We start from the raw sequence: 21,957 nt of genomic DNA on the forward strand, positions 1-21,957 counted from the left end.
GTTAGACTCTGGAGTGTTCCATAATGCAGGAGGGAACAGGAAATTATTTTCAAAGATAAAAAAGTAGCTTTAAAGAGAATTGTAGTCCTCGCTCTTGAGTGGGGAGGGAGGCCACTCTGCCTCACTACAGGCAGACAGCAGGTAACAGTCTATAGGGGAAACTCCAGCCCTCTGGGTGGGGCCAAGCCACAAACAGTCTTTAGCCTGAAGCCGCCTGGCTGGGGCAGACAGCAACAGTCTAGGGAGGAGGAGCTCTGGCCCTCTGGGTGGGGCAGAGCCATGAGCGGTCTTTAGCCCACAGCCACCTGACTGGGGCAAACAGTAATTAACAGTCTATAGGGGAGTTCTGGCCCTCTGGGCTGGACAGAGCACAAACAGTCTTTAGCCCATGCCCACCTGGCTGATAGTGAGCCGATAACACAGCCCAGCCAAAAAGAGGGGTTTGGCTGCCACCCCGGGTGGGGTCAGTGGCCGGGGGCAGGGAGACCTAGGCCCACCCTATTCCACTGAGTCCCAGCCCAGGGCCCTAATAGTGGTGGATAGGTCTGCAGTGATACTCCCAAAACATGCTGATTCACTCTCCAGCAGCAGAACCAGACTAAAGTCTCATTCCCCTGGGCTACTTTTTACCACAATCTGGATATAGGGCCCCATAGTCTGATGGTTCTCTGTCTCCTTGGGGTACTCAGCTGCTGACAGTCCCCAGAGCTCTTTGGTGCATTTGTCTGATGGCGGTCCTGGCAGCTCCTCAGGATACTCGTCCATCTCCTCCAACAGCAGGGCATGGTGTCACTCAGGGGCTAGTCTGGGATCCTGCAAAGATCGCCGCTCCCTGGAAGAGACATCTGCTCCCTCCGGTGGTCCAGCCCCAACTGAGCCCCAGTGCTCTGCTTTTATACTTCCTGTCCCATCCCGGGACTTCCAGTGCCGGAGGTGTGGAGGATTCGGCTCTGCCCAGCACGGGAGTGTAGTGGTCCATCACAGTCCAGTTCGGAGGGAGCCATTCTGCCTCACTACAAGAATGAATGTGAAACTATCACCTGGGCTGGGGTAAAGGTTGGAATCCACCTTCTAGGTCTTTATATAAAAATGTAAGAAAAGAGAGGCGCCAGGCAGTGGCAAAAGACATTATGATCAAACACGGATGAAATGGAAAAGGCTGACTCACTGAAAGCAAGGAATAAGGGGAATGTGCTGATGATGACTAATGGTAGTATATATATTTCATCTTCAAAGAACCTTATTCTCTACTCACTCCACACCACTGGACATTTCCTTAGTTTCCTCTCGTAATGCCTTCTTTCTCATATGCCCGGAGCTCCCTCTTTGACCTGGTCTGTCAAGCCTCTAGCCTTCCTCTTTTAAATCTCTCTTGAAAACACACTGTTTAAAGAGAAACAGAAATCTGAAGCCACCCCCTTTGCCAACTGAAAATTATGAGCAATCAAAAAAATTAAATTGTGGAACGAATACGATATGTACTTAATGTTTCCATTTAATCACTTTGTCTTGTGTTACTCACCTTTCCTCTCCCAATCCTTGGGTGCATGAATCTACCTAGACTGGGGATTTGCAGAAACTACAGTCATGGATGTAGTTGTACCAATGGAAGTTCTAATGGAAACTGGCAAATCTACTATTTTCACATGTGGAACTTAGTCCAGTTTGAAACCAGGGTAAACTCTGCCAGTGCAAACAGCAGCTTTACCTGCCTATGCTAGGAATTGCACTGCTACAGCTACAGCCCTGTCTGTGATTGAGGCAAATCCCCAGTCTAAACAGGGCCTTAAATTGTATTTTCCAGGACAGGAATACTGGGTCAGATTATGGCCCCTCCATGCCAATCCAGTGGTCCATGGAAATTTCCCCAATGCAGAGGCAGAATAGGGCCAGTGTAAATGTCCCTACATTGCCCCACCTCATAGCCCCCATGTAGGGACAGAGGGAGCATGCTGGAGCAGCAGTGGGGACTGTAACCAGAGTGCTGTCCACTCTGGCAATTCTAGGCTGCAAAGCAGCCCTTAGCCAACTGTGTAAGGCTACTGTAAATTCAATTAGTCCCTGGAGATGCTCTAATTTATGATAGGGGATGAACTATCTCCTGAGCAGCCCAGAATTTGGGACGTGCAGAAGCAGCTTAAAACCACCTTTGCCGTCCCCCATTCCAACTCCTCCTGAGAGGTGCAGCAAAAAGTCTGTCCCTTTGTTGCCCTGACTGCCTATGATGCTTTAGATGCCTCGTTGGCATCCCATACAGTTCTTAATTATACAAGAGAAACTAGTTCTGAATGTTGTACTATCATGTGAAAGCAACATCTCCCAACAGGGCAATAAAATACTAGAAACAAGAACATGAGAATTCTGGGAATGGGGGGAGGGTAGCTCAGAAGCTCAGTTGTATATGAACACATTCTGTGCCAGGCTGGGAAAGTAACCCAAACTGACATTTTAGCTTCACTGTTTAGGATGTTTTTAATATGCTTAAAATGGTTATTTTCTCAGACATAATCCTACTCTTAATTTTCTACTAATCTTTCTACTTCTGCATTATATACACCATAATCCCTCTTATAACACATGCATTCCAATTCTCTCCCCCTTCCACCCCCCACCCCCCGAATTATGGCATTTTACTTCATGGATACATTTTCTCAAGTTAAAATATGAAAATAAATCACTCCACTCATGTATGAAATAATAATTAATGTCCCTGGATTCAAAATCAAAATGTATTTTGATAGCAGGACTTATCTTAACCTACTGCAAATGTTTTCTGTCATGCCCTCTAATTAAATGAACTACATCATGCTGTTATAGTTAATATGTACTTACTGTAAAGTATTCTACATGTTCCATTCAGTTCAGTCCTTATTTCCAAACTCGTGTGTGTGTTTGTGTGTGTGTGTGTGTGCGCGCACGCGCTCTCCATAGTTCAGTTTGAAGCTCTCTTTGTCTTAAATTCCCATTTTTTAAATTCTTTTGTAACTCAATTACAGGTAAACCAGTGCAATTATAAGTGCATGTTTGTTATACATAGGGGCAATCAGTACATGCAGTACTCTGTCTATTTTACATGGATACAAGATCAGAGAATGGAATGAGGCATTCTTTCCCCTTTAGCAGCATGTTTCATCTGTTTAGTCTTCATAATCTACAAAACATTATAATCTACAACGAGAAAGGAAAAAGAGTCATTTTGTTAAATATTTCCATATTGGTAACTGTCTTCAAACTTCCCTTTGCTATCTCTTTGCTGTAATTCATTGTTTTATTAAGGAAGTCCACTCACTAGATATGGGTAGAACTGCAGTAGTCCAATTGTCTCAATATACATTTCTTTTAAATAACTGATAAACATTTCCATATCATTGTACCACTCTTATTTCATTTCTTTCCTAGTAGGTGCTCCATTATAGCCTGAGGAACATATATATGTCGCCTATTATGGTGCATATTTTAGTCCAGTAAAAGTGGATCTTGTGACACTGCCATATAGAATGTATAAACTATGATGGTTCTGTGTTACATTTCTTACCTACATTGGATGTAATTTTACTAAAGATATTAAAAAGATGTGGAGAAATATATATCCTATGTGTCTGGGAGAGAGATTAAGTGTTTTATAGCGAACAGTAGAGTCCTTTATCAAAATGAACATCCTTCCTCAGCATTTGTATAAATACAAATGTTCCATAAAAACTGAACCCTGTGTTCTTTATCAAATTAAACAGAACCAGACAATTCAGAGAATATAAAAAAATGACTCGGCTTCATGCTGGTCCTTTGCACAGAGGTGAAATAAATCGCACAAAGTGCTGTTTCTAGTTCCTTACTTCCCATTTTGATCCCATCGTTAAGGTTTTCTGCTCTAGAAAGGGCTCCTGGGAGTCTATCACCATGTTGATTTTATTTTTTCCTAAATCTACCTCCATTTAATTGTGGCTCAGCTATTCTGTAGAATGTAGAGATATTTAGAATGATGGAGATGAGAGGTTTCAGAGAGGAAGGCTGGGTTTTTGGCTAATGTACTGACTTGGAACTTGGGAGAAGTAGGTTCAATTCCTATCTTTGCTGGTAATTTTCTGCATGGACATGTCATTCAAACTGTCTCCCTTAGTTCCCTTAGTTCCCCATCTGTAATATAAGGATTCTCTCTGTCCCTGGCCCTCCACACCGTTGTCTGTCCTGTTTTGATTGAAAGGTCTTTGGGGCAGAGATGGTGTCTTACTATGTGTTTGGACAGGCCCTGGCATAATGGGATCCTGATCTTGATTGGAGCTTCTAAGCATTGCTTAATACAAACAATATTTGTTTTTCTCTAGTATATTTAGATGGTAACTAGAGTGCATGCTCTATTCTGGATTAAATAAACTCAAAGAACTGCAGTTTTTATCAGCCCAGGACACTGTTATTACCAAGTTAACAATGAGCAACAAGGTATTGTTATTACTATATTGAAAAGCATCCTCCCTCCTCTGACACCTGTCTTCATATCTCTGCTTCTCATCCCTGATGCTTCTTAGGACAGATCAGCCCCCATTCCCACAATGAGTAATTTTTTATGTTATATTTATTCTGTGTGCTCCCTTTCCTCCATCCCTGTTGTTAAGGTCTCTCTGCAAAGAGTATCTCTCCCAAAGCTGAACTAAAGCTAGACATCACTGGGCTCTCTCCTGCTGTAATTCAACCTGAAGGAAAGGGAACTCTTTCATTTAGATGAAATTACACCTTCTCTGTGAGCATTAGGCTCTTTCAGCAGTGAACAGCAGAAGGTGGGGAGAAGTGAGGGCATGTGGGGTAAGAAGATGTGGATGGGTTGAATATCTGAGGTGACTGTTATGGGCATGTGGATGTGGGGTTATGAAGGCAATAGCCAGTCAGAGCACAGGAATTATGTACTGTACCCAGGGCTTAAATTCTAATAGATTACTTCCCGGAGCCCCCCATGTCCCCCTCATTCGGGGTGCCAGGCTTCAGCTGCAGTGGGAGGTCTTAGGGCTTTAGCCCCATGGAGGGCGGGGGTGTGCCAGGGTTTGGGGCTCCTGCCACACGGGAGGCTCTGAGGCTCAGGGCTTCTGCCCCGTGGGAGGCGCCGAGGCTCAGGTCTTCAGCCCCCATGGGTCATGCCGAAGCTTGGGTCTTCAACCCCATGGGGCGTGCCTGTGGACCCCCTGAAACTGGCTTACACTCCCCAGAAGGGGTTTGAAAATATTTACTGGCACTCTGCTCCCAACAGCTCCAGCTCAATTTAAGCCCTGGCAGTTCCATGACTGAGAAATAATCACAGAGGCATTATGCAGCCCAATGCCTCCCCCTTCCCCCCCCCCCACACACATACAAACACTCAGACACACAATCAGCATGCAAGGATTAGCATATCTGATAAATGACTGTACAGTGAGTCAGTAATTATACAGCATCCCTGGGCCCTGACTGGCTCAGACAATTGCATTGCATTGCAATTGCAATTAAAATTTCATTGTGTTTAAGAGCTGTAAGCTAATGTTCTAGTTACTTTATTCATACACTGTTGTTCTGATACTCCCTCAAGCCCTGGGAACTGAACATTCCCCTCTTTCCTGCTTTTATACCTCCACAGAAGGCTCTGCTTGTAAGACTTCCCATGCAGTGGAGGAGGGACTGAATGTGGCACCTGCAGCCAGTCAGTGCCTTACCATGCACCTTACCACATCAGAGGGAGTCAGAGTGGCATGAGACATTTCATTCTCCTGAGCAGACTGCATACCATCCATGTAGTATCCCTGCTAACACAGTAGTGTGGGAACTAACTCAGTACTCCAAATTCAGATCCCTCAAATGTCAACATAAATAAAATTAGGGACCATTGTGATGCATTTTAACCATCTTCCTTTTCTCAAGAGGATTAATTCCCAAAGCTGTTTGGTATTACTCTATAAATATGGGCCCTTGATTCTCTTCTCACTTAGTGGTTTTATATTAGAGCAACTACATTGGTTTTAATGGCTCTTTCTTTAGCATAGAGATCCATTTGGGGCTCTTTGTCCAGCCACTTCACTTTAGTCTATGATCCCAATCTCTGATCCCAGGAGTAATAGTTGTCGCAAAGACTCTCATCTCATGCACACCAGCACCATTAGATTTCAGGTAGGGAGTGCTAGGAAGGTGGACCTGCTCCTATATCAGCTGATACAGACACCATCCCAAATGGGCTGTCTAGGGATATAGCCATTCCCCCGCAATGGCTAGTAGCTGCAGTATGTACAAGCTGGAGCTTTCTTTGCTCCTTTGAGAAGGAAAAGCAGAGAACACCTTACCTATGCCCTCTGGATTATGCCCTGGTCAGCAAGGATGGACCAAGAGAGGATCCAGGCCAGTGTCCCTCTTTTCTCTCTTCAGTCTGGATGGAGCAGGATTTGGCTTGGGGTGTTTTTCTAATTTTGAGGCAAGTTCATCTGTGAGAATGGATAGAATTTCTCAGATTTTAATGAAAAATGACAGTTATTTTTGTTCTTCCTCCTGCTTTTCTTACCATGTGAAAGAAGCTGTATCTTGATTAACTAATAGGGAAAACTTGCCTTAAACTTCAGTCCACAGCTGTTCAACCCTCTTCTCTAAAACACCTAATTTGCTGCAGCATTTAAAGAAGCAGCAGCATTCTGAGTGTTCTAGTAATAGCACTGGGATTTCTTAGCTACATTTTCTTGTATGTCCTTAGAAGATAATGTTAGAATGTTTGACGAGCATATACTTTAGGAGTTATTTTGGAAAAGTTTTATGGCCTGTGTTATACAGGAGGTCAGACTAGATGATCCCAATGGCCCCCTCTGGCCTTGGAATGTATGAATCTTAGTGTGACTACTTTTAAAAGATGACTGCTGTATATTTCATAGCCACGTTTTGACTTAAAATGTTTTTCCCCCAAAGACAATATATCAACAAAACCAAACAATAAAAACAAAAGTAATACAGCACTTTTAACAAAGGACTTATTGGCGCTTACGTAAGGCAGCTGTGGCATGCTTTTTTAAAAAACTGTAATAATTTCAATGTGTCATTAATACAAAGAGATGTGAGGTGTAATTGCTGTTGCTTTGTTACAATAATAATTGCTATTAACATACAAAACCTTTCGTTTCCATGGGGGATGGAATGGGGAGGAAAAGGAATTATGGACATGAGAGATTTTTCTGACTTTCTTCAAAAGCTTAAATTCAGAACATTCCACAGCTGGTGCAGAGCAAGAGATGGGATAAGGACAAGATCCATTTTCCACTGATGTTTAGTGTCCTGTGTTTGGAGCCCACATCATATTAAGGAAAAGCGTCCAACAACTGATCCAAACTCATGCAGCCTCCTGCCTATGGCAGTGTCTTCAGACTTCATAGGTAGTGGCAGTTTCATAAAGCTGTGTGATGTGTGAAGCCAAATTAATTGTGAATACAGCTCTGGTCCAATATGTTTAATCTGGTAGAAGATAAAGCAGAATTAGAGGGAAATCTGTACATTCACACTTTATGATATGCCTTGATAAACTGAAAATCTCACTCCTGGGTTCCAGTAGAAATTGGTAGTTTTAATACCCCACACACTACAGATCAGGGGTAGGCAACCTATGGCACGCGTGCCAAAGGCAGCATGTGAGCTGATTTTCAGTGGCACTCACACTGCCTGGGTCCTGGCCACCGGTCCGGGGGGCTCTGCATTTTAATTTAATTTTAAATGAAGCTTCTTAACATTTTAAAAACCTTATTTACTTTTACATACAACAATAGTTTAGCTATATATTATAAACTTACAGAAAGAGACCTTCTAAAAACGTTAACATGTATTACTGGCACGCGAAACCTTAAATTAGAGTGAATAAATGAAGACTCGGCACACCACTTATGAAAGGTAGCCAACCCCTGTGACAGATCATAGTCATTCTTTGTGAATAGAAACTTTAAAGCAACATATCCATTTCCGTTCTTTTAATTCCTATGAGAACCCACTTGTGTTTTCACATGCAATCAGGAGAGGTCTTGGGAAGCGATAGTACCTATCCTGAAATTTACGGGACCAGAATATACTGTAAAACCTTCCTGAAGCAACTCAGTCTGTGAGGTGTGGTCAGTTTTAGATTGTGCCTTACTCCTGAGGTCTGAAATGTTATCATGGTTTTTGGATTCATAAGCAAAATATCCATCAGTTAGAGAAGAAAAATCAGTCAAATAGGGAGACATGCAACTTGAAAGCTTGGGTAGCTTTCCTTATAATCACAGTTTACCCAGGGACCAAGCTAGGTCTAGGAGAGAGTGGTTTCTGGGTCTTTCAAGTGTTGCCATGAGGTTTATAACACTCATATAACAGAGGAGTATGTTAAACCTTGACTACCAGATTCTGGGGCTGGACCGGGGTGGATCACTTGATAATTGCCCTATTCTGGTCATTCTCTCTGAAGCATCTGGCACTGGCCACTGTCGGCCTGACCCAGTATGGCCAATCTTATGAACCCCATTGGGTGTGGGTGAGCATTGGGCTCATTTTCACACATGGCCAGTGTGCACAAAAGCTTAAAGCGCAGACCCCTCTCACAAGCCTGGCTGCGCCTCCAGCCTTTGCAGGAGCTGGGCGCCCTCTAGCGAGCAAACCTCACCTAGAGGTGTGGGCGACAGCGGAGATGGATCACTTGGTGATTACCTGTTTTGTTCATTCCCTGTGGGGCACCTGGCATTTGCCACTGTGGGAAGACAGGATACTGGGCAGATGGACCTTTGGTCTGACCCAGTAGGGTTGTTCTTATGTTCTTATGTAGAGCAAACAAGTTAGAAAGATGGGAAGAGCCAAAAGAGGCAGTTGAACCACTGGTGGGATAAAACTCTCTCCCTCCCCCTGTCTTTAGTGACCCGAATCTCCTTGACCCTGTGGCTTTGTCCCTTGGAGCCTTTTCTTCTTTCCAGTGGGGTTTGATGGAGTTTTACACACTGGCTTCCCTTTCCCAGCTTTGGAGGGTGAGAGATTCGCAGCTGGGATGGAATGGTCTAGCCCTGCCAGATGTTAAGGAAGATCAAGGGGAGCGGACCAGTGGGCGGGGGGTTCAGCCCCCAGTGCGCTCTGTGCCGCAGTTTCCCTAACCCCTAGTGCTGTCACCCAGAGAAACGTGGTGAGTCAGTGGGGCAGGGCTCTCCCCGGCTCTGCTACTTCAGCAAGGCTGGAGCACGTGGACCAAAGAGGGGAGGGGGTCCAGCTTGCCCCTTGCTGGCGGGCTCCTCTTGTCCTGTGTCACTCACACCGTCAGACCAAGCGGCCGGGGTTGCTCATGCCTGGCGCCCACAACTCCCCCAAGTCACTCGTCTCGCGCTCGGTGGGAGAGCTCCCGAAAGACAGGTGGGGGCTGTCAAAGGACACGCCGTGTCCTGGAGCACGCCCTCCCCCGCCCTCTGCCCCCAGCTGTCCCCAGCCACCCGCGGGGCGGGGGGGGGGTGGTGGCAGAAAACGTGCTCGCTGACTTCCCCGCCTGGCTCATCCCCTTCCCAGGCAGAATCGCTAATTAGGGGGCCAGAGTGGGATTTCGTAGGTCCTGCGTCAGATGGAGCCCGTAGGCGATTGGGGGAGGCTTCGCTTTTCCCTTTTTGACTAATTATAAAGTGGCTCCATCCGCTTCCCAGAGCCCTGACTTTGGTGAAGAGCACCCCAGCCCTGCAAACAGATCCAGCCAGCCAGCCAGCGCGGGGGGCCAGCAGACCGCAGCTCCAGCGGGGCACTTTCTCCGCCTGCCTCCTCGCTCCTGTAAGATTTACTGAAGCTGATGCTCAGTAACTGCGGGCTATTACTTTTCTCCTGTATTTTTTTTCCTTCTAGAGCTTCTCCAGAGGCACAAATTGCTTAGCCCTTCTATAAATACAAGGGGCTCAAACCAAGAGGCTCCAGCAAGCGACAGCACACTCCCGAGGAGCTTCTGCGGGCTCCCAAGGAAGCAGCATGTATGTGAGTGAATTGCTCTAAGGACCGGCACTAGGCTGGGGGCTGGGGCGAGGCGTCTAGTACCATTGCTTGCAGTGGCTAGGCTGAGTTTTATTTCTGTAACAGCTTTGCTGCCTAGTTTCCTAGGCTACTGCTTTGTTGTTCGGAGGCTGTGTGCGTACAAACTCTTGCCAGGCAATCGCTCCAAAGCTTTGCCTTCGAATATCTCTGTAGATCTGGTATCTAACCTCTTTCCTGGCTGTCCGGGATAATGGCTGGGGACAGGGAAAGAGAGTGGCAGGAGAAATGCTTTAATTTGGGGGGAAATTGATCTAATTTCTGTTAACCACTTTTAGTTCGTTCTTCGCATGCAGCGCTAGGTCCTGTTCCCGTGCAGGCTCTGGGCTTGCAAAAAGGAACAACTCCAGCTCTGGTAGCACTCTGGGAACCCCAGAAGAGCCAGGCTGAGGTCTTGGCGACCCAGGGAAGGGGGGGCGGGGAAACCGGGGGCTGTCCCTGTCTGCGGCTGCGGAACAGAGAGCGCAAAGAGTTCCAACTTGCTGCACTCCGCGTCCCGTGCCTAACCAGGGCGGCGGGTTCCGCCGCTGGTGAATAGTTTGCAGCGCCAGTGTCTGAGGCTTGGAGCAAGCCGGGGCACCGCACAGGTGTGACTGGCTGTGGGGTTGGGGACGCTTCTCCCAGGGCCAGGGAGGAAGTGGGTGGCAGGCTGATTTCTGACCTGTTCTTTTCGCAGCCCATGGCGTTGCTCCTGAGACTTTGCGGCTTGTTCTTGGCTCTCAGCAGCCGCCTTGTCTGGACAGTGCAGGCGGACTGCAGCAAGGACTGCGCCTCCTGCTCCTACCGGCTGGGTCACCACGCAGAGATCAACCCCCTGGTAAGCGGGATCCATGTATTCCCAAGTAACTCTCTCACCCCACTCGCCGCCCAAGAGGTACAGCAGCTGCTCCCGGAAGAGCCGGCTCCCCTCAAGCAGAGTTAGAGAAGGGAGTTTAGCTGTCGGGGTGAGGGGAGAAGATACTCCGGCCGCGGGCTGGCTTTCCTGCGGCTCTGCGCTCTCCTTCCCCTGAGACAAGCCGCACAGTTCGGCACCCTGGAGAGCTCCCCAAAGCTCCTGCCTAGCCCCAGCGAGTCAGTTGAGCGAATTGACTGTTGAGGTCCACTTGCGGGTGCTCCAAGGTGCCCGGGGAGGATCGGGCCTTAGAGGAGAGCAGGCAATGATGCCTCCTCCCTGGGGCCCATCCTGCACTGGTGGCAGGCAGCGAGCCACTGACGCCTTGGGGAGCTAGGGAGCTGGGCCCTTTACAAGACCTAGCCCCAAGTGCAGTGCCCGGGAGATAAGGGGGGTTTCTGATATTTGAACTCGAGTCTACCAGCGCAGATGGAACCAATTATCTTCTTTAAAACATAAAATGCAGCATTTTAATTGAGGGTCTGATGTCACACCGCTGGAGTGAAATAGACTAGAAATGCCACCAGAGCTATTCTGGGAGCTCGAGGAAAGACTGGAACAGGCCCTTCTAAAAACTACTAAGCTCCCTCTCCCCTTAAATAATGACAGGTTTCAGAGTAACAGCCGTGTTAGTCTGTATTCCCAAAAAGAAAAGGAGTACTTGTGGCACCTTAGAGACTAACCAATTTATCTGAGCATAAGCTTTCCTGAGCTACAGCTCACTTCATCGGATGCTGAGCTGTAGCTCAGGAAAGCTTATGCTCAAATAAATTGGTTAGTCTCTAAGGTGCCACAAGTACTCCTTTTCTCCCCTTAAAAGAAATCACCCTTTTACCTGTGAGTCTAAAGTTACCCTGATCACTAGGTTTAATTTTGAGAATTCGTAGGATAAGCTCCCGGGAGCAAAAAAGTTCCCGGGAGCCTTTTGATGATCCTGGTGGGACTAAGAGAGATTGAAGCCTAGAGAAGAATGGAATCACTGCAGAAATTCCGGCCAAAGTCTCTGGTTCAGAACAAATCCATCACATTTTAAAAGAGAGAAAGCAGCGAATAATGAGATGTAAAGGCAGAACAGAACTGAACCAATGGCAAAATAGTCTGTATTCGAGTCCCCTCGAGACGAGAACGTCTCACCCTGGGCTCCGATGTAGTTTCCCTCTTAGGCGTTCCCTAATAACGAACTGTTCCTTTAGCAAAGAAGCCTCTCCCGTATAGGATACGGCGTTGTTCTTGTCTTCTCATTCGAAAACCATCCATTATAAAGTGCCTTCCATTAGAATGAAAATTGTTTGTCCTTTGAGGATAACTTTGCAGAACAGGAGTCTCATTATGTGATTACACAGCTAGGACAAGTCATCAAAGACATGGGAGTTTAAAGATTTCCTTTAAATCTGTTATTCCATTTCTCAGTTACCAAGTCATAGCTTGAACGGTAAATCTCCACTCGACTCCATAACATGCGTTTAAAAAGTGCAAACGCGACGTAAACTTACACTTCTCATTGTTACAGCACCTACTGTTCTATCGCAGGGAGAGATTAGAGAACAATGATCAGACTGCCAGTGTATGTAATGCGTGCATTTGACAGCACTGGATCCTATACTTGTAGCGTGGGTCTGTGTACAGTTCTCCTGTATAATCAGTCATACAGATCTCCCTGTTGTTGGTGCGGTCCTTCGCAGTAGAACAGGGAGAGAAACAATATTTCTTCTTCGTCGTCGTCTGTGATTTGGGAGGGAGATCAACAAACAAAAATATGGCTAAGAGACACACTCAGGGGGTAGAAGAAGTAGCTGAAACTAGTTTTGACTTGTTTGTTTGACAGTATTCATTTAAACGAAAAAAAGTTTAAGTTAAAAAAAAATTAACGGCCAAGGTAAAACTCTTAAATCCAAAAAAGCAAGAAAATTCAAACTCAAGGCTGCAGCAGTTCCGTCCGGAAAGGACGACGGAAGATGACATGATGCTGCGCTGTATTTTAGCCTTCATTGGCTCCTCTTATTATTGGGTATTGGAGCTTCTCGTTTGAGAGACGGCACCATGGAGAGGTGCAAGCCGCCGAGCGCTCTGGCCGAGGTCGGGCCAAGCACAGCTCTTCATGCTGTAGTGAATAGTCCCACTGAATTCAATGGAGCCATTCACCTGCTTCTTGCAGTCAGTGGGACTGAGTGCTTTGCTAGATCCCCGCCAGAGAGTTCAGCCCCTGGCAGGATCAGTCCTAAGAATCTGAGCCTGCTCCCAGTGGAGGAGGAACAAGCCCTACAGGAGCAGCAATACCTCAATAAGAGCTTTTTTCTTCCAGCTGTCGGGAAGCATTTAGTTGGCTCAAAGGACATTGCCTGTAAAATGTAGGGCTACAACATTTAAGTTCAGAGGGGTAGCCGTGTTAGTCTGGATCTGTAAAAGTGGCAAACAGTCCTGTGGCATCTTATCGACTAACAGCCGTACTGGAGCATAAGCTTTCGTGGGTGAATACCCACTTCGTGGGATGCATGTAGTGGAAATTTCCAGAGGCAGGTATAAATGCGCAAGCAAGAATCAGGCTAGGGATAACGAGGTTAGTTCAATCGGGGAGGATGAGGCCCTCTTCTAGCAGTTGAGGTGTGAACACCAAGGGAGGAGAAACTTCTTTTGTAGTTGGCTAGCCATTCTTGCTAGCATATTTATACCTGCCTCTGGAAATTTCCACTACATGCATCTGACGAAGTGGATATTCATGCACGAAAGCTTATGCTCCAATACATCTGTTAGTCTATAAGGTGCCACAGGACTCTTTGCAACATTTAAGTTGTTCTTAAAGTACAGCCTGTTAAAGCATGAGAAACCATCCAAACTCAGTGTGTCCTCTGTAGTTAAAAAACACTAGCATTATTTTAAAATATATTCACAATGGCACCTTGCATGGAATTTAAGGGTCTAGTTCTGACAAATGCTGGGTGTCCTTAATTCCCATGGAAATTGATGGGAATAAGGTGCTGAGTACTTTGCAATTGACATTCAGCAGCACCTTGCAGACTCTGACCTCAAGGATTTGATTTTGCAGTCTTTGTGCACTCAACACTCCTATTGAAATTAATGGAAAGATTGTGATTGTTTCAGTGCAGGAGGAATGAAGGTTTGGACCCTAATCTACCTGAATTATAAATCAGTGAACATTTTTGTTTATAACAGAAATAATAGGACCTCTTTAACCACAGCAGTTACACACAGAAAATATTCTGAATGCAGTTGACATACATGTCCACATGAAATTCTGTACATCTATTTCAATGAATTCTCAGTGTTAGTTGGGAAGCCTAAGTTAACATTAACAATCTTTCTTGTACAGCAAAGCTATTTAAGGAAGCGTTAAATCCTGTTCAGCAATAGCATTTATCAGCTGATATACCAAATCAGAAAAAGTACAGTATCATACAATATTTTACATACTATTGGTTTCTAAAACATAAATGTTTCTAAAGACATTAACAACTAGTGAGTTCACTATTACTTTTATCATAATGAGCACTATAGGAAGTAATCAAACCATTATTATATACTGTGTGGTGTATGTTTTTTCTGGGGGTGGGAGAATGATTGTTTAAACTGATCCATTAACCAAAAAAAAAAAGTTCTTGTTTTTTGTATTACAGTGATTTCCAAATCAGATTCCAGCTGAGACCATATTATTTTAATAACCCAAATATGTTCACATGGACGTAGTCATGCAGTGCCAGTTAAAAAGAAAAATGGTGATGGCTTAGGAGTAGAATGTTGCTAACAACATAATTACTTTAAACTCAATTTGAGATGAACCTTTAACTCTCGAGTAATCACTAATATGGAAATAATTGTACCATAAATCTTCTGTCTTGCTACAGCATATATAGTAGATTGATAGATGCTTTTTCTTAATATATTTATCACACTTAGGACTTAACTCACAGGTAACTACAGAAGTAGTGAGGTAGTCAGTTACTTACCACACAGAGCTGTTTTGAGGCTTATTTTCACATTTGTAAAGCTTTCTGAGATCCTTAGATGGAAGGCACTATAAAAGGGTAAATTAAGTATCATAATTTATTTTTATTTATTATTAAAGATGATGATGGGACAATAAGGTTAATAATGTAAACAAACATAACATTTCAAATATAATAAATGCATTTCACAACTGCAAAAATCTGATCATATGAGATCATACCTTTATATGATTTAATCATTTCTCAGAGGCCCAACTATTGCGAATTATGAGCTAGTGGAGTGGGACTGACTTTTCTGAGGTGAAATAATTTCAGTATTACTGCTGATTACTCAGTTTTACCTAATCTTACTTAATCCTTGTCAAAATCCTTTTGACGAGACATTTTTGACCTCCCTAAATTGTACACTTAAATATAGAATATTACTTAGAAGTGCTTATAAATTGTTCCAGACCTCTTTGAGAGAGATGTGTGCGTGCACATGGATGTCTTTGTTTAAACTAGAAACACAGGAATTGCTGTAGCAGATCAGACCAATAGTCCATCTAGTCCAGTATCCTCTATCTGACAGTGACCACTACCAATACCAGCTGCTTGAGGGGAAGGCACAAGAAATGGCATAATGAAAAATTATGGAATAAGATGTCCATGAGTGAAGTTCCTTCCAGCCAATGAGTATCTAGAGCAGTGATACTCAGACTGATAATTGTGAGTTGCAAGTGGCTCTTTAATGTGTCTCCTGTGGCTCTTTGCAGCACATAATATTAAAACACTATGACTTAATTATTAACTAATTGGGATGCTTTTACTGTGTTTACAACCAATTGTAGTTGATAAAATAATAATATTGGTCAGTCATTTTGCTGTGAGAATAATATGTATAAACCTAAATATTTCCCCTGTCATATTGTTTAAATATGAATATCTAGTACTATAGAAAATCAAACAATTAATTCACACAACTGTGGGTCTTTTGGGTAGTGTTGATGGCTATTTTGGCTCCTGAACCTGTGAGGTCTGAGTATCACTGATCTAGAGATTGGCTTGTGCCTTTAACAAAAAATAAAAAGACAAGATGACATCAGAGTGTCTGTTTCTTTTAAATCATTCTTAGTAAATCCCATCAATTTTTCAGGCATGCACACTAGAATGTGAAGGAAAACTGCCTTCTGCCAAAGCCTGGGAAACCTGCAAGGAGCTTATGCAATTGACTAAACTGGATCTTTCTGAGGAAGGCAACAGTGCTCCAGGGGACAACAAGAAAGAACAAGATGAGAACCATTTGCTAGCAAAGAAGTATGGTGGCTTCATGAAAAGGTATGGTGGCTTCATGAAGAAAATGGATGAGCTTTATCATGTAGAACCGGAGGAGGAAACAAACGGAGGTGAGATCCTTACTAAGAGGTATGGAGGGTTTATGAAGAAAGACTCCAATGACGACGCCCTGGCTAATTCCTCTGATCTGCTGAAGGAGCTTCTGGGAACAGGGGCCAATGCTGAAGCCTCACATTACCAACAGATAAATGATAATGATGGGGAGGTCAGTAAAAGATATGGAGGCTTCATGAGAAGCTTCAAGCGCAGTCCAGAACTGGAAGATGAAGCCAAAGAGCTGCAAAAGAGATATGGTGGCTTTATGAGAAGAGTAGGGAGGCCAGAATGGTGGCTGGACTACCAGAAACGTTATGGTGGATTTCTTAAGCGCTTCACTGATTCTTTTCTCCCTTCAGATGAAGATGGGGAAAGTTATTCCAAAGAGGTTCCAGAGATGGAAAAGAGATATGGTGGATTTATGAGATTTTAATATCCTCCCCTTTACCCCTTTTGTCCCAAATGAAAGACACTGCCTCATTGGTCATAATTTATTGTAATGTGTTGCTTGTACTGTACAGTTTTTTACTGTCCTAGTTAATGATGCAATCTGTTGTTTCAGGTTCCGTGTTCTTTTAAGTCAATAACTTCTGTTTTAGTCAGTTTAAGTCTATATTGTAGTTTTCATGCTAAAACTATTTTGGTTACCTTATCCCTTTTCTTTAAACACTACCGCATATCAACAGTAGAACTGCTTAATTGTGTATACAATAAATTCTTCATCCTAACTGCATAATGGATTTTGAAGTGTCTGTTATTTCCTACTAGTGCATTTAATCAACCACTTTGTCAAATTCATTCAGCGCTGAATAACCAAAGCTTATAATTTAAAGCACCAGCTCTTTGTAATCACACAATTCCTTCTGTTCACACCACAGCAAGAATTGAAATTGGATTAATTTTTATCTTTGCTTCCTAGGTTTCTTATAAAGTTAGGACACCGAATATATCCTAAAATGGGTCAGATTTCTCCTCTCACTTTTGCAATTTAGTGGAATAAAGTTTTTTAAAAGACTAAAATTACTATTACTATCCACTAAATTTAGCTATTATGCAGCAAGAAAACACATGAGCACGGTATAAAATACTAAAAACATTTCTTCAACTTCCCTGGCATACCAGGGAGTTCTAATGTCATGTTTCTTTGGACATATATTTTACATTCATCCAATATCGGTTTGTGTAACTGACTTTTCAGCTACAACCATTAAGGGTCAAAGGTTTCCCTTCCACAGGAAAGTGCATAGAAGAAGGAAAAACTGAAAGGAAAACTCCACAATTTTGACCTTGCAGAGTGTCTGACAGAGGTTTCTTTGGGGAGCAACTTTGGGACTGGGGCTTATCCTCAGATAATGTGTGTTGACTTGGCTCTATTGAAATCAGTAAAGCTATATTGGTTTACACCAGCTGAGGATCTTAGCCCCTTGTATTTGGGCCTGGGTTTGTGGCACAGAGAAGATGAGATTATATGGGAAATCCCAACCCCAACACTGCAGGTCTGGCATCCATACCAACCTCAGTTAGCCCCTCCCCCAGTTTTCCAGGGCTCCCAAGCAGGGCAGCTCACTTAGGAGCTCTATTGACATTGGTCTCTTTGCCACAAGGAGCAGCAATACATAATTTGCCCAGGAGCTTTCCAAAGTGGCTGCTTCTACATTCTGTTCCTACACATCTAGTCACTGGGTACCTCCCACAGAGCACCTCCACCTACATATTGTATTACTAATAATTAGTACCGTAGGTGTGCACAATAGTTCAAAGACAAATAAAACATAGGGCCAAGATTTTCAATAATAGATAACCAAAGTTAGGCTCCTAAATGTACATTTAGGTGCCTGAATAGGTGGGAATTGGTTTCAGTGGTGCTGAGTGCATAGCAGCTGCTAGTGAAGTCAGTTTCAATTTTGAACAGTGATACTTGTGCACAAAAATGGCAATTTATTAGCCTGTCTCGCCTCTCATTAGAAGCCCATGGAGCTGCTGAGCACTCTGCATCTTTGAAAATCAGGCTTCTTATTTAGACACCCAAATATGGATTAAGAGCCTAGCTCTAGGCCCCCAATTTCTGAAAATCCTGGGCTCAGCCCTTAGAGGACAACTGGGATGGCTGAACGAGGTGACAATCCAGTGGCAGGGCTGATAAACTAAAAGCCAGTCATTTTACAGCAGAGGAAAGCAGGGCACCTGTCTTTCTATTTCTGTTAGACAGCAGGTGATGCTCAATTTAGAAAGCCATGAACAAGTGCCTCTGCTCAACTCAGCTGGAGGAAGTTTGGTCTGACTAGCAGGGGGATGGCCAGGTTCCAGAAGAGGAGAAGAGGGACTAGCCCGCCCATGGTTTCAGATACAACTTGGAATGCACCTGGGGGAGCGAAGAGGGGTTTATTTGCCTCCAGTTGGCTGGCCAGGGGGAATAGTGGAGTTGTTTGGCTGTCATGCCCCTCACCAACACCACCACAATTTAAACCCTTCTGGAGTGTCTGTGGATCAGTTTTCCTTCATAACTCGATTCAGAAAGATGCCACATAAGAATTGCTTCTTTTTCATGTCTTTTGTTGTGCCTGCAGTTTCTTAGCAGTTTTTCCCATTATTTTCAGTTCTGTGCAGCTTCAGGGTCACCTGCCTGATCCAGAAGTAGTCTAAAATGCTCGGCAATGGACATCAACTCCAAGTGCTTCAGTCCAGCAGGCAAATCAACAGGCAAGATTTACTGTAGTTGATTTGTTTTAATCTAGGGTCAAAGCAGGGGTTGAGGATAGGGGTTTTGAGTTGGAAGATGAAGATGGGGAATCTTCATTTTGATCAGTGGTACCCTATTTTCCCCCACTATATGCTCCTAAAATAGAAATTGTGATATAATGTAGAAAAATCTCTATTGTTTTATTGAAACGTAGTGAACAAGAGAGGAGAGAGGAGTCTGAAGCAAATCCAAATGTCTTTGTGGAAATGGATTGCAAGAGGATTTTGAAAAAGAAGCTGTCACTTAGGGAGCAAAAATAGTATTAGAAAATAGAAAAGCGGCCTTTCTCTGACATTTGTTACCACCCTGGGAATCTTGACATTTGGCAAGGTAAGAGAACACATCTTTAGAGAGATGTGGTGAATCCAGGATTTCAGTATTTGGCCACACAACAAGTAGATACGTGCCAAATACTGAATATGAATAATGGTGGGGACGAGCTGGGTGTGGGAGAGGGTGTTCCTCTGCAGTAGACAAGAGAAGGAAGAGAGAGCTGGCCCAGTATTGGATAGGAAGATGAAAGACAGCAGATTATAAAAGGGTGTCTGCCTCCAATGTGATGGTGGAAAGGAGTCAGGCAAGCTGTAGGAGATGTGGGTCTATGTAATGGACCACGGATCAACAGGAGGCAGCAGAAGGAGGGTTTCCTGTACCAGATAAAGCTGAGAGGAGAGAGTAGTTCAGGAGGGGAGGAGGATGAATAGAAGGTGTTCTGCACTTAAAAAGTGCTGACTGCATCCTGGCTCTACAGAGCAAGCATCACCTTCAATGCTACAGCTAAGGTTCCTATTCCAACTGCTCACCATATGGTATGTGAGTGTCCTTCTGTCACTAAGGGTTGGATCTGAGCGCCTACATGTGAAGTAAAATGATACATTAACAGCTAAGGTTCCTGTTCATTCAAAATTATACATTCCCTTCAATGCCACACGTTTGGCTTTATTACCTCAGCACCGGAAATCTTAGCGGGACAAAGAGATCGAGATTCTATCCTGTGCCAAGAGAAGCAGCACAGAATTCACAGCCTAGGACAAGGTGGCCGCAAGCTACTTTTGCATCTTCCCAATCCCGGGCTGCTCTGGGGGCCTGGGAAACCCTTCCCATAACTCTCACAGCCCAGGGGGGACTGCCTGGAGCTCCCATATGGGCTGCACAACTGCCTGGAATCTCCTCAGTGCTGCGAGCTATTGCACCCAACTCCAACACAATCCTGCCCCATTGAGGTATCCAGTGATAAGTGAGATATAAAACATTAAACAGAGCTGTATAAAATGCCCAGTTCTCTTTCAAAGTCCTAATACTTTCACAACTCCTGCCTGTTCGCATTAAGGATATCCCTTCCTCTGAGAAATGTCTCCAGCCTGCTTCTCTCCCCTCTTTTCTCCAGTGCTAGTGATCCCTCTAATGCATAGACTTTCCAGTAATCTCTGCTTTTGCCTCAATCCATCTTTCCCATAGAGATTCCTACATCAATTTCCACCACAAGAGACAAACATTATTTCACCATCCAGGAGAGTCAGAGCTGCCTTCTGATTTGAACTGGGAAAAATGGAAACAATATTTGAAATAAATAACTGGAAGAACCCCTGTAAAAATGAAGCCTTGCTTCAGTGCTAAAATGTGGAGTTAGGTTCCAACTTTGAACTTTTTGTCCATAATCCTTTAATTGCCCTAAGTATTAAAAATGGTCATAAAGCTCAAAGAGAATGCATAGATAAAAATACCCCATTGTTTTGTGGCTATGTCCTGATGCTTCCTGCAAGGGAGGCAGGGAAGTGTCAAAGTGAAAATGTTTGTAAACAACAAATAAGCTAGTGAAACCAGCTATAAAATATTAATCCAAGCATTCAATTACTAACACCATCAGCCTCATTTGAAGCATATGAACTGTTACATACCCAATTAATTGTTGCCATGGAAAATTAAATGCTTAGAGACATTTGATGGATGCATCTTTACCGGCACAGAAGGGATTTAGACTGAAATTCTTTAATTAGATTGTGACTTTACCTAAACTGAGCATTTACTGTAATCCTTGTTGAAGCCATGCCATGAAATCCATCATTGAGGATAAACAGCTATCACAACATCACCTCTGGGTTCCAAATGATTTGTTAAAGAGGGCTGCATTGCTTGTTGTTCAGGGAGGTTGTCATATTTCTGCACTAGGAGTTCATCACTGAGCCTTTTCAGAGACACCATTGTTTTTTGGGGAGACTAAAGACATATATGGTCTTTGCCTCTTGAATCTGATTGCCACTGTTCCCTCTTTCACTCTCTGTCAGCCAACCTCACTGGTTCTGCAGACATTGCTTCTAGCAGATTCTTCTTACCCTATCTTTATCTAATAAATTATAATAGTATGCTTTGTCTCATGCTCCAGTTCTGCAATCAGATCTGTGTGGGTGGACCTCTGATCAGTGCTCATGTTCATTCCAATCATTTTAAACTGAAGTATATGGGATGATTTGCCATTCGCAATGACCTTAAATTGGTACCAAGATTTTCTATATATCTATGCTATGAATTCACTATTGGATTTATTGTCCTATGGTGTCCCCAGCAGATACTCTGGAACAGGTGTTTTGTGATATCTTGCTTCATACATTTCTGTCTCTTGATTACCTGAATATGATACTAGCATCAGTACGACCAGGAGGTGGATTTGTCTGATGTAACAATTTGGCAACACTGGGATGTTTGGCTAAAATTCTATACGATATCAATGCCACTGTATTTCTTGCTCTGGAAAACATTCCCCCAGAATTTTTATACTGTGTTTTTGTTTTGTTATTTTTTAATTTGACACAGTTGACAGACCAGAACTTAAGTCCATCATTGAAGCCAATTGCTTTTTTCCTGTGCCATTAGTCCATATGAAAATGGTCAGTGTCAGGCCGAACAGAGCTGACATGGGTCAAAATGAAGAACAAACTTTTGTGTGGGTTACAGGAGCTTGCACACATTTAAATTTTGCTTATTGAGTTGTG

The 21,957-nt window shown here is 43.8% G+C and overlaps 1 protein-coding gene and 1 long non-coding RNA gene across 4 annotated transcripts in view; one reads left to right on the forward strand and one right to left on the reverse strand.

Annotated features, from left to right (window-relative positions):
• Positions 1–613: 613 nt before the first annotated feature.
• LOC141982352 (uncharacterized) overlaps positions 614–21,957 on the reverse strand; it is a 67,676-nt gene continuing 46,332 nt past the window's right edge. The window contains exons 2-6 of the long non-coding RNA XR_012638039.1: positions 14,857–14,924; positions 6,297–6,434; positions 2,833–3,168; positions 1,256–1,383; positions 614–1,013 (exon numbers count right to left, since the gene is read on the reverse strand). This is a non-coding gene — a long non-coding RNA (uncharacterized LOC141982352). The remainder of the gene's footprint in view (positions 1,014–1,255; positions 1,384–2,832; positions 3,169–6,296; positions 6,435–14,856; positions 14,925–21,957) is intronic.
• PENK (proenkephalin) lies at positions 9,608–16,957 on the forward strand. 3 transcript variants are annotated; one of them, XM_074944353.1, is made up of 3 exons: positions 9,608–9,948; positions 10,679–10,819; positions 15,992–16,957. In XM_074944353.1, the coding sequence occupies exons 1-3, from the start codon at positions 9,943–9,945 to the stop codon at positions 16,658–16,660; spliced, it is 816 nt and encodes a 271-aa protein (XP_074800454.1). In that variant the 5' UTR covers positions 9,608–9,942; the 3' UTR covers positions 16,661–16,957. The 3 variants fall into 3 exon arrangements, with proteins under 3 accessions (XP_074800454.1, XP_074800455.1, XP_074800456.1); XM_074944354.1 differs by having other exon boundaries at positions 9,608–9,944; XM_074944355.1 differs by having other exon boundaries at positions 9,616–9,750.

Source organism: Natator depressus, chromosome 2 (genome assembly GCF_965152275.1).
Source record: "Natator depressus isolate rNatDep1 chromosome 2, rNatDep2.hap1, whole genome shotgun sequence".
In the NCBI taxonomy this organism is placed as follows: Eukaryota; Metazoa; Chordata; order Testudines; family Cheloniidae; genus Natator; species Natator depressus.